Here is a 13,418-nt window from a genome sequence, read left to right on the forward strand (position 1 = left end):
AGCGGACTTGGCCCAGTGGTTAGGGCATTCACCTACCACATGGGAGGTCCGTGGTTCAAACCCTGGGCCTCCTTGACCTGTGTGGAGCTGGCCCATGCACAGTGCTGGTGCATGCAAGGAGTGCCCTGCCACACAGGGGTGTCCCCCGCATAAGGGAGCCCCACGCACAAGGAGTGCACCCCATAAGGAGAGCCGCCCAGTGCAAAAGAAAGTGCAGCCTGCCCAGGAATGGTGCCGCACACAGGGAGGACACAACAAGATGACACAACAAAAAGAAACAGATTCCCGGTGCTGCTGATAAAGATAGAAGCGGTCACAGAAGAACACACAGCGAATCACACAGAGAGCAGACAACTGGGGGGGGTGGGGGAGGTAAATACATAAATATTTAAAAGAAAAAAATATATATATATATCTGAAACTAAGAGTGTAATAACCCAATCCATTCAAGAGCTTCAGCTGCTAATACAGTTCACCAATGTCACTCTGCTCCTATCAGCAGTGTTCATTTAGAGTTTAATAACCTTCCTCTTTCACATAAACATAAAAAGTACAATTCAAGGTGCTAACTGTGGCCTGTATAAGACCACATCTGCACTACAAAAACATTGGACCTAATTAGGAATCCTCTTAAAAGTATAATTTAAACTTGAAGGATTTTTACCAAAATGATTTACGATTTTGAGTGTCCTTTGTTTAAGTGATCCAGTTGATTGGAGTGTGAACACCTTTGCTACATGACATAAATATTCCCCAGGCTTTCACCCAAGAGGTTTGGAGTCAGTCCTAATAATTATCTTTATTTATTAACTGCTCAGCAGTTAATGTTTGCTGCTTTTCTAGGCATGATATCATCCTTACAAATATAAGGGTTTTTAGTAAATGACTGTTGTCAAATAGATGGTCAGACAGGTTTGATCCCATCTCTCATGTCGGGGCCAGATATTTCCTAATATCTGTGAGGTGGACCACAGGGGCTGAGTATACAGTAGAATCTAACCTGTAAAACAGCCTGGAGAACTGGAAACATGGGGTGCATCATGGCTGCCATGCTGGAGAGCTGGAATATTTTTTATCTTCTAATATATACTATGACTATTACTCCTGACAGTGGCAATTTTATTTTTTTCAAAAAGCCCTCATGCAAAAGTATTAGATGGTATCTTTGGGTTGGCTTTAAAAGAAAAGGTCGGGTGGGGGTGTCCATTCCATGAATAGCCATACACATGAACACATGATAAGTTCTTTTTTTTTTTTAACACTTTCATATCATCTGCAAAATTTCTAAGCATTTGCATTTCAAAAACTTTCACCTGTAATTAACTTCTTTAATGTCTGTTTTCATCTTCTTACTCATGCTGAATAAAAGAAACCAAGAATAATTATGCTGTGGACAAGGATAAATATGCTTTTAAGGCAACCAACACCCGTTAGATATCCTAATTAGGGTGACAAGAGACCTGGTGAGCAACCAGGGATTTAGTAAGTTTGCTAATTACAACAAAGCCTAGAGTTACCATGCCTTACGTGTCGGTGTGGAAGGGTGCCCATCCATGAGCACAAACTGTACAGTCTTCCCACACTCTACCTATATAATTCCAAAAGCCCCTGACTGTGACTTGGAGTGAATTCAATGGGATGGTACAGGCTGTCTAGCTACACTGGCTGGATAAGAAAAGTAGAAGGGTCTATCCATGAATGATCCACCCCGTACCTTCATTTCTCCCTTTTCCATCATGCTAAGAATGCAATCATAAAGGCTGACTGGTTTCGAGCTGTGTCCAGCACTGTCCACATTGTTTCACTTATTACAAGAATCCTGTGAAGCTAGTAATGGGAATGAGGAAACAGGTTCACAAAGTTTAAGTGACTTACAAAGGTCACACAGCCAGGAAATGTGAAAACCAAGATTCAGGCCTGGGCTTAGCTGAATCCAAAGTCCATGCTCTTTTCTCTCCTTTCACCAATTCCCAATTATAGAGATACTTTAAAGTGCTCCTTGAAAAATAATATGCACACACATGCATATATATACATAAATACACACATATATATATCATGAAAATAAACTGTATATACCTGAACTTATACACTTATTGTATTTTCATCCAGTTGCCCTTGGATTTTTAAAACTTCCCCAAAGGAAAAGCTTAGATAGAGCCCAAAATGTGAAACATAAAAGCAGTGCTGCCCTGGTTGAGGTGGGGTAAGTGTCAGGAGCCTTGGCAGACATCCTCGCCTTCTCTCCCCACCTCACTGTGGATCTTAAAGAAAAAGCTGCATCAGACCCTAAGCTCCCTAAGGACAATATCGAAAGGTGACTTTTTATCTTTTTATCTAGGTATGTATCCTAGTTCTTGGGTATACAGAGTCTCAGCAAATATTTTGGATGAATGATTTAAGGCTGTTAATAACCATAATAAACTGCAATTAACAGGGCAAGAGCTTGTGGTTTCCTTTGATGGTGGGAGGCCCAAAGCTTAAAGAGATGAAAATCAAAGGTTAAGTCCTAAAGTGCAATTCACAGTCTTTCCTTTTTCTTTGCATATGTGTTGTTAACAGAATTATTAAATCCAGACAAGAACAGACCAGATGGAATCCAGATTCTAATTCATTCTTTTTTTTAAAAACCCATATTTAGTGTACTAATTTCCTTCCTCCCTCTCTTCCTCCTTTTCTTCCTTCTTTTCTGCCTCCCTTACTTTCTGCCTCCCACCTCTTTATCTTTCCTTCTTTCACTTATTCATGGCAAACTATGTGCTGGGCTTTGTGCCCAAAACATAATTGATCAATTCATTATCAATATAAACAACATTCTTTTTGTCTCATAAAGAACATTACCTTTTTGTGTCATTTATAGAAAATATATTACATACCATTTTTGTTTTTAGCATTGGCATGATGAAATGGAAATAGGAATTTCCTTACTCCTTTTGATTTTTCACACTCTTTTTTCAAGGCAGTTGAGGAATAGATGATACGAATATGTTGGTTAATTTCTCTATTTGGTCCACTCAGAAATTCTGGGTAATCGTCAATCTGAGAAAGAAAGAGAGGGAGAGACAGAGAGAGACAGAGAGACAGAGAGACAGAGAGAGAAAGAAAACTAATTGAGCTTATTGAAAACAAGCACACTGCTTACCTACTCTAGGATAATAAATCCCCACAGCTTGGAATGAGTATAAACTGTATTCTTTCTTTTTATTTTCTCCACTGGGACATCTTACCTTTTCTCCTTGTTAGGTTTCCCAGTTCTTCTTCGATTTGTTTTTAAGTCCTTACTAAAAATGTGCTCAGCAACAAAACCCAAGAAACTATTTACACTATAGAATTTCTAAATAAATAGCAAGTGTATTTCTTTGTTAAAATATATCCTTCCCCACTTCCATTTTGAGTATAAACTTTTTAAAAGGCCTCAAATACATAATTAATTGGGCTTAAACTAGGACTTTTTAATGCAGAAAACCATATTCATTTCTAGGGAATGGTCTACAGAAATTCTGTGAATACAAACATGTAGGTTTGGACAATTGGAAACATCCTGCTTCTGAACAGTTTTCTCCCTACTCTCCTTTCCAAAGTGCTCCATATTTTATTCTTTCTTTTTTTTTTTTTTTAAGATTTATTTATTTATTTCTCTCCCCTTCCCCACCCCTCACCCCCCGCCACCCCGGGTGTCTGTTCTCTGTGTCTACTTGCTGCGTCGTCTTCTTTGTCCGCTTCTGTTGTTGTCAGTGGCACGGGAATCTGTGTTTCTTTTTGTTGCATCCTCTTGTTGTGTCAGCTCTCCATGTGCGGCACCATTACTGGGCAGGCTGCACTTTCTTTCGCACTGGGCGGCTCTCCTTACAGGCTCACTCCTTGCACGTGGGACTCTGCTACGCGGGGGACACCCCTGCGTGGCACGGCACTCCTTGCACACATCAGCACTGTGCATGGGCCAGTTCCACACGGGTCAGGGAGGTCTGGGGTTTGAACCACTGACCTCCCATGTGGTAGACGGACACCCTAACCACTGGGCCAAGTCCGCTTCCCCCACATTTTATTCTTGATTTTAAAAGGTCTCAGTTAAAGGCTTAGATTTCTCTTTAATAACCTACTTCCCTTTTTATGACACATAAGTAGCACTAGCATCTTAGTGGCAGTTTGAAATTATTTTATGAATCTAAAAAGAGAAATATTAGGTTTGTAAACTATACCTCTGAGTGTGATACACTTTGACTGCATTAAATTCAGTTGAGGGGTCTTTGATTAGATTACTTGATAAGATCACTTTAGTGTTTTGATTGGACTACGTTACTGAGGCATGACTTGAGTCTCTGTCCCCTTGTTGGGTCTGATATAAATGGAAACACAGAGAAAGACTCAGACAAACAGAGGAAAAGAGACCTCTGCCATTTTTTTGCTCCTGCCATGTGACAGAAATGAGAAGCTCAAACAACTGAGGCCCAGGGGAGAGATGAGCCATTTGCTTGATAGCTTGCAGCTGAAATCCAGTAGAAAGCAAAGCAGCCTACCCTGAGAGAAGAGGTCTGGTAAGAGAAAAGCCCTATGCCCTATGCCTGGTTGCCCTCAGCTGAGCTCCAGGAGATGGTGCAGCCTGGAGGTGAAGGCAGAGATGAGTCAGAAATCACCCGCCATCTTGCTTCAATACATGGCAGCAGACATGGGTGAGAAAGCACCCCTTATGGTGCCTTGAGCTGGTCTTTTCATGGCCTTGGAACTGTAAGATTTTATCCCAAACAAATACCCTTCATGAAAGCCAACACATTTTTGATACTTTGCATTGGCACCCCTTTGGTAAACTAAAATACCATCTTCCTGAAAAATTAAAAGTAAAATCTGAGTTTCACCAGAGGCAAATACTTAAAACCATTAATTCAAGAATCAGAAGAAATTCCCCTGTAAACAGCTGACCAGTACTTAGAATTTGGGTAAAAATATTTCTTATGATCATTCAGCTTTATATTTTTCTTTTTATAAAGAAGGAAATATCAAATAATAAATTTTAAAATCTAATTGAGAATAATTGAAGATAAGAAGATGGAAAATGAAAAGCTATCAGTATCCACATAAACTAAAAAAAAAATTTTTTAAGGTACTGGAGCCGGGGATTGAGCCCAGGATCTCATAAGTAGGAAACCAGTGCTCAACCACTTGAGCCACATCCGCTCCCCACAAATTCAATTTCTAAAAATTACTTTCAAATATATAGAGTAATTCAAACCAGGCTAAGGAAACATAGCCCAGTATAGGTCTTCAAAGGATGTGTTTTAGTTTAATAATACTGTGTTGTGGTTAGTAAAGGAATTTTTTTCTCCATGACAGATACTTTAGATGCTTTTAAGTTATTTCTAACCTTTTTGTTTTCTATAATTTTGTTACTTTTTCTTGGCAAATGTATGGTTATAAAATTGGAGTTATATTTATCGAAGGTTTTTTAAAATTTTATCTTAATATAACTTATTACGGTTATTTTTTCTTGTCTTTATGAGGGAAAGACATGAAAGACTTTGAAGTGGGCAAAAATGGTTTTCAACTTCAACTTCTTCAACTTCTCTTGTCTTTGAGCTCTTTTACAACTCTAAATTGCAGAAAACTGATAAATAAGGCAAATGATTCTTGTCCGTCTGACACAAATTGTATCTGATGGAATGCACTTATTGGTCTCCAGCAATGAGACCACTCTTTGATATCTGGACCAGTGAGTTTTTGTGTTTCTGTGTTTAATGTTAGCCTTTGGTCAAAGCTATAGATCAGAAGCTATAAACAATATCAGTGTCTAGGATTCATTACTACATCAAAGTTTCTGCCAAATTATGAGAATTCCTTTATTTTGCAGGAATTATTACCAGACTTCTTTTTTGAAGTTTCTGGCATCGTTTAATTTGGTTAGCTTTGTCACTGAAGAACATATACCTTCCTTAAATACGCTATGGTGGGTGCTCACTTTGGCAGCACGTGCGCTAAAAATGGAGCCATGCAAAGAAGATTAGCATAGCCCCTGTGCAAGAATGACATGCAAATTCATAAAGCATTCCATATTTTTTTTTTATCTATGTTACAATTAAAAAAAAAAGTGGAGAGAGTTAAAAAATCACAACTTTGCAACCATCCATGAGTGGATCCTAAATCTGGGTAGAGAAGGTATGAAGAGGAGTAGGATATTTGCACAATCTCAAAATGTCTCCTTACAGATTGTTTATTAGTTACAAAAAGGAAAACTATAACCGTACAGGGGAGAAACCAGACAATGTCTTGACCAAGTGATCAAAATTAACACCACCAATAAGTAGCCGATGAACAGTGTGGGCCTTTGGATATGCTTCCCTGAAAAGATGCAAATCACTTATGTCATAGTCCAGCGCAGACTGTATAACTTGCCTCCAGTCATTAGGGAACACAGGAAAAACATAAACTGATGAGCACTCTATTAAATAACTAGCCTGTATTTTTAAAAATTGTCAATGTCTGATAAAGACTGAGAAACAATTTCAGATTAAAAGAGACAAAAAGACATGACAATACAATGCAGTACATGAGAGATGATGAGTTTGTCTGTTTTTTTGTTTTTTATTATTATTGGAATAATGAAAATGATGTAATAATGATTGAAGTAATGAATACATAACTGTGATTATACCATATACCACTGATTACACACTTTGGATGGATTGAAGCTTTATTAATATTTATCAATAAAATTGATTTGTTTGGAAAAAAAAAAAAAGCAATACATGATCCTGGACTAGGTCTTATACTGAAGGGGTAAAACATCTTAAAGAATATTTAGGTTGATGACATTATATTGGGCTTCAAATTTCGGGGAGTTCTGGATCACAGAGTGTTTCAACAATGGCAATGGAGGGATACTGGTATGGGATACCAATGACAGGTGATATATGACTGACAGGGAGCTGTACAGAACATATGTCCAGGGTGCATGGTAATGTTTGGATATACTCATAGTGGCAACAATTAAAAACCACAGTAGGGGGGGTACTGGGTTCCTGGCCAGTGGTGCTCTGTCGTGGTCCCTAGGGGAGTAGCGACAGTCTCCCAGGTACAGTGGTGGGGACCGGGAGGGAGTGAGGGTTCAACAGTGAGCCCCAGATGCTAATGACTATGCTTGTGAGCTGATAAACCCAAAATAAGAACAAGGCCTAGAGCAACTTTGTGCCTGGGAATTTCCTTCTGTCAGCCTTCATGTTACTCAAATGTGGCCAGTCTCGAAGCCAAACTCAGCATGTAAATGCAATGCCTTCCCCCCAGCGCGGGACATGACACCCGGGGATGAGCCTCCCTGGCAACGAGGGACCACTATCAACTACCAACTGATGATGCAACTGGAAAATGACCTTATACGGAAGGTTCAATGCGGATCAGCAGAATATCCATGTCTACATAAAATACCATGACTTTAAAATGCTGTTTGACCTAAAGTAAGGGGGAAATGGAAAGAAGAAATGAGTTTATATGGCTACGAGTTTCTAAAAAAGAGTCTGGAGGCTGGCAGAAGGTTTGCCCTCATGCACAACTGAGCAGAGTCAGAGAGACAGATAAAGCAGATACAACCCCCAGATATTGGTTCCTTTGAGGGCTAAAGAGACCCATGGGAGTTATGGTCATGGCCGATGGGGTTAACTACCAGGGCAGATGGCCCCTCTTTGGAAATGGTGTTTATGTGTGATGAATCTGGACTCAGATGGGATCTCCCTTCATAAGACTTTCATGCTAATGTGCTGGAGGTGCAGTTAATGTTGGGGTTTAAGATATATTTAGGGGATTTGAATCTCTGGACTGACAATGTGATAGCCAGATCCTGAGCCTCAACAGACTCCAGCACCTACAATCTGATTTATTGGACTTACCACACTCAGCTAAGATGGAGTTGAAGAAGGACAACCACCACACCATGGAGCCTAGAGTGATTACAACTGAAAATGGGAGGATTGCATCCAGCATCCAGGTGGAATCTGACCCTCCTCTTGACATAGAGGTGCAATGGACACAACCAATCCAATGTCCACATAGAAGAGGTGGCATTGGATTGGGAAAAGTGGACATAATGGACAAAGGGTATGGGGAAAGGCAGGAAGAGATGAGAGGTGGAGGCGTCTTTGGGACATGGAGCTGCCCTGGATGGTGCTTCAGAGGTAATCACCGGACATTGTAAATCCTCACAGGGCCCACTTGATGGAATAGAGGAGAGTATGGGCCATGATGTGAACCAATGTATATGAGGTGCAGAGGTGCCCAAAGATGTACTTACCAAATCCAATGGATGTGTCATGATGATGGGAACGAGTGTTGTTGGGGGGGGGGAGAGGGGGGGTGGGGGGGTGGGGTTGAATGGGACCTCACATATATATTTTTAATGTAATATTATTACAAAGTCAATAAAAAATAAAAAAATTAAAAAAAAAAAAAAAAAAAGAATATTTAGGTTGGGGAACAAATGTAGCTCAGCGGTTAAGTGCCTGCTTCCCATGTACAAGGTCCTGGGCACTCTCCAGTACCTCCTAAAAACAAACAAACAAATAATTGAAAAAACAACTCTCATTGGGGAGTGGATGTAGCTCAGTGATTGAGCACCTGCTTCCCATGTACAAGGTCCTGGATTCAATCCCTGGTACCTCCTAAAACAAACAAACAACAACAACAACAACAAAAAACATTTGAGGACAATTGACAATTTTGGAATATGGACTTTAAAGTATTGTGGCAATGTTAAGTTTCCTGAATTTGTTAATTAACCATGGTTATTTAACAAAATAGCAAAATTAACAAAAAAATTCTTGCTCTTAAGAAATACACATTAGAATATTGAGACAGAGGCATAATGAATGCAACCAATTTGCAAATGTTTCAGGAAAAAAATGAGTACAATACAGACATATATACATACACATATTTAGAGAGAGAAATACAAAGCAAAATTGTCAAAATGGAAAAGTTGATAAATCTAGGTAAAGACTATATGGGAGTTGTCTGTAACTATTCTTGCAATTTTTCTGTAAATTTGATATTATTTTAAGATGTATTTATTTATTTATTTATTTTCCCCCTTCCCCTCCTCCCATCCTGCTGTGTTTTAGTTGTCTGGGTTGTCTTTTCTTCCCATTTTCTCTCCTCTAGGATTTATGGGGATTCATCCTGGAGACCTCTGATGTGGAGAGAGGTTCCCTGTCAATTGTACCACCTCAGTTCCTGGTTTCTGCTGTGCTTCACCTTGACTCTCCCCTTGTCTCTCTTCTGATGCATCATCATCTTGCTGCATGAGTCACTTGTGTGGGGCACTGGCTCACCATGCGGGCACTCACGCGAGCATTGGCCTGCTGCATGGGCACGCTTTCTCTTCTTTTTCACCAGGAGGCCCTAGGGATTGAACCCAGGTCCTCCCATATGGTAGGCGGAAACTCTACCACTTGAGCCACTTCCACTTCCCTGATATTATTTTAAAATAAAATTTTAAAAAAGGATAAAACCACACTATGGTGGTATTCATTTAAATCAATCATCTAAAATTTTTCTATATGCACTGCCATAGAAATATGTCCATCATATGCTGTAAAGTGAAAATAGCAGATTACAAAACAGTAATCTGGAATATAGTTCTGTTTATGTTTGTATGTATGTATGTGTCTTCATGCATAGAAAAGAGTTGAGAATGTTATACTCCAACTTTTCTTGTGTATGTGGTTAACTGTGGTTATCGCTGAATGGTGAGATTATAAGTGGACTGTACTAAATTTTTAATTCTAAGAATCACCTGCATAATATGATAAAGGCAGTTATTTGGTTGATTTTTTGTGTGTTTTTAATATTTAAGATTCTCATAGTCATAAAACACACATGTATAAATTTTTAACTAGTAATTTTCTTTCTGAAAATCTGTCACCAAAGGACAGTAAGGAAGAGTAAGGTAGGACAACATCTAACATGTCTCATGAAGAAGTTTATATTTATAGCAATGTAACATTAAAAAAAAATTTTTCTGTGTACCATGCAAGGCCTCCATCACTGTAAGGGACATGATAGATGATTACATGATGGCTGTTACACAGCCCAGGAGATTCATCTATGCCTGTAAAAGGGGTATGGTGACAGCGGTGATGATAAAGAACTTTGAATAGAGGTAGTGCCAAAATGGTCTTTCACTTTTCACTTTCCTCAGTTCTCTCTTATTGGTTCATTTAACAGGCAATTGTAATCACAGATGCAAAGCCTATGGCTACAAAACAGTAGATAGAAAAAAACACTGACCAAAAAAAACCATTTCATTCAACATGGACCTGAATTATGAGGACAAAGTGTTAAGGGAGGTGGTTTCTTTCTTTATCTCCTTTTTAAAATTGCTTTTAAAAATAAAAACTCTAGGGAAAACGGACTTTGGCCCAGTGGTTAGGGCGTCCGTCTACCATATGGGAGGTCGGCGGTTCAAACCCCGGCCTCCTTGACCCGTGTGGAGCTGGCCATGCGCAGTGCTGATGCGCGCAAGGAGTGCCGTGCCACGCAAGGGTGTCCCCCGCGTGAGGGAGCCCCACGCGCAAGGAGTGCGCCCGTGAGGAAAAGCCGCCCAGCGTGAAAAGAAAGAGCAGCCTGCCCAGGAATGGCGCCGCCCACACTTCCCGTGCCGCTGACGACAACAGAAGCGGACAAAGAAACAAGACGCAGCAAACAGACACCAAGAACAGACAAACGGGGGGGGGGGGGAGGGGGAAGGAATTAAATAATAAATAAATCTTTAAAAAAAAAAAATAAAAAAATAAAAAAAAAAAATAAAAACTCTAAAAAATTTTTTTAAAAATCAAACTCTCTTTGTAAAGACCACAGCATGTTTGTAAACGCATGAATCTACCAACTCATATTAACCGAACTAAGCAAGGTTAATTTGCACACCCATAGGGAGTAAAAAAGTTTTCAGGCTAGAAAACTACTCAAAGGTCGCCCTGAGCTGAGCAAAATGACTTAGTCCAAAAAAGACCTGTCTGGGCCAGAAGGAAGAAAAGAAAGCTGAACTCAATCCCTAACTAGTAAATGTACTCCAACATTTTATTTAGACATGCTTTTACTTGAAAAGAGAATTTATTTTTGCATTTATGACAGAGGCATTTTTATGAAATTCAAAAGCCAAAATGTTCACAACCCCAAAGCATGAATAGGCAGAGAAATAGATGTATAGATGGACAGAGAGAAAGAATATTATAATGGTCTTATAGAACTAATTTGTTTAAAGTATTGGGAGTGACAAATGTGGCCAGTCTCGAAGCCACAAATGTGGCCAGTCTCGAAGCCAAACTCAGCATGTAAATGCAATGCCTTCCCCCCAGCGTGGGACATGACACCCGGGGATGAGCCTCCCTGGCACCGAGGGACCACTATCAACTACCAACTGATGATGCAACTGGAAAATGACCTTATACGGAAGGTTCAATGTGGATCAGCAGAATATCCCTGTCTACATAAAATAACATGACTTTAAAATGCTGTTTGACCTAAAGTAAGGGGGAAATGGAAAGGAGAAATGAGTTTATATGGCTACGAGTTTCTAAAAAAGAGTCTGGAGGCTGGCAGAAGGATTGCCCTCATGCACAACTGAGCAGAGTCAGAGAGACAGATAAAGCAGATACAACCCCCAGATATTGGTTCCTTTGAGGGCTAAAGAGACCCATGGGAGTTATGGTCATGGCAGACGGGGTTAACTACCAGGTCAGATGGCCCCTCTTTGGAAATGATGTTTATGTGTGATGAATCTGGACTCAGATGGGATCTTCCTTCATAAGACTTTCATGCTAATGTGCTGGAGGTGCAGTTAATGTTGGGGTTTAAGATATATTTAGGGGATTTGAATCTCTGGACTGACAATGTGATAGCCAGGTCCTGAGCCTCAACAGACTCCAGCACCTACAATCTGATTTATTGGACTTACCACACTCAGCTAAGATGGAGTTGAAGAAGGACAACCACCACACCATGGAGCCTAGAGTGATTACAACTGAAAGTGGGAGGATTGCATCCAGCATCCATGTGGAATCTGACCCTCCTCTTGACATAGAGGTGCAATGGATACAACCAATCCAATGTCCACATAGAAGAGGTGGCATTGGATTGGGAAAAGTGGACATGGTGGCTGATGGGTATGGGGAAAGGCAGGAAGAGATGAGAGGTGGAGGCGTCTTTGGGACATGGAGCTGCCCTGGATGGTGCTTCAGAGGCAATCACCGGACATTGTAAATCCTCACAGGGCCCACTGGATGGAATGGAGGAGAGTATGGGCCATGATGTGGACCATTGACTATGAGGTGCAGAGGTGCCCAAAGATGTACTTACCAAATCCAATGGATGTGTCATGATGATGGGAATGAGTGTTGCTGGGGGGGGGGAGAGGTGGGGGGGGGGGGTTGAATGGGGAAAAAAAAAAAAAAAGAAATGCAAATGGTAGAGCCAAAAAAATAAAAAATAAAGTATTGGGAGTGAAATTTTATTTTTAAAATACTACTCTGCTGCTATTTAGGCTGAAAATAAGATATTCATTGTTTCATATAGCATTGAATTTATGTTTTTAAGACAGTATCAAAATTGAAAGAATGCTTTTATCCAGACACCTTCTAGCACAGGTAATAAATATCTGAATCATACCTATATGAACCTAATTTTAGATTCTAAATCAGAGCACGATAGATTTTTTTTCTTCACCTTGCTAACATGAAAATTCTTAATGTCAATTAAATCATACTAATTACAGATACTTAATAAATCAACTCTTCTAAAATACAATTGCATGAAATTATCAACCTGGTGCTGTCCTTGCACTGCCTCACTAATATAAATGGTAGTTTTAACTGTCTTCTCTTTCTCAGAAACTAAGACGGGAAGCTGGAGTAATTTGCAAATGGACTCCTAAATTCTCACTTACCAATTAAAATTGTAAAAATTCTCTAAGACCCTTCATATGGTGGGACTCTTTCTAATATTTGTCCTGACTTTCTTTGCCTCAGAGAAAACCCCTGTGGTTTGAGGCCAGCCCTTGTATCCACTGCTATTATGTGAAATTTCAGCCTTGAGAAAAATTGAATGCAACCGTGTTACCTGGGTGAAGAAAAAGGGAAACTGTGCAGGGCCACTAGCCAGTACACCTTCTCTCAATCTGTGAAGTAGAATGGGGAGGTGGGACAATCATATCCAGAAATAAGACCATCAGCTGCCGAGACCACTAGCTCTGACTCCTGGGGACATTGCTTGGCCTTGCCCTGTCCTAGGCTATAAGCCAGACTAGGGACAGCCCACCTTCCTATCCTTTCTCATCAAGGGACTCAGAAGGATTCTGACGCTCTGGCCCAGTTCTCCTTAGCATGAATAAGTGGGAAGGGAGGAAAATAAATGTTAAGAAAGTATCACTTACTAGAATGTTGTAA

At 40.0% G+C, this 13,418-nt stretch overlaps 1 protein-coding gene and 1 non-coding gene across 2 annotated transcripts in view; one reads left to right on the top strand and one right to left on the bottom strand.

Moving 5' to 3' along the window:
* The window catches only part of C12H12orf56 (chromosome 12 C12orf56 homolog), a 105,599-nt gene that overhangs the window by 66,378 nt on the left and 25,803 nt on the right, over positions 1-13,418 (bottom strand). The window contains exon 3 of the mRNA XM_071218733.1: positions 2,877-3,039. Within this exon, the coding sequence (XP_071074834.1) occupies positions 2,877-3,039 (163 nt within the window). The remainder of the gene's footprint in view (positions 1-2,876; positions 3,040-13,418) is intronic.
* Positions 5,943-6,049, top strand: LOC111765718 (U6 spliceosomal RNA). The gene has a single exon (XR_002797986.1). It is a non-coding gene; the product is annotated as a U6 spliceosomal RNA (small nuclear RNA).

Source organism: Dasypus novemcinctus, chromosome 12, assembly GCF_030445035.2.
Source record: "Dasypus novemcinctus isolate mDasNov1 chromosome 12, mDasNov1.1.hap2, whole genome shotgun sequence".
In the NCBI taxonomy this organism is placed as follows: Eukaryota; Metazoa; Chordata; class Mammalia; order Cingulata; family Dasypodidae; genus Dasypus; species Dasypus novemcinctus.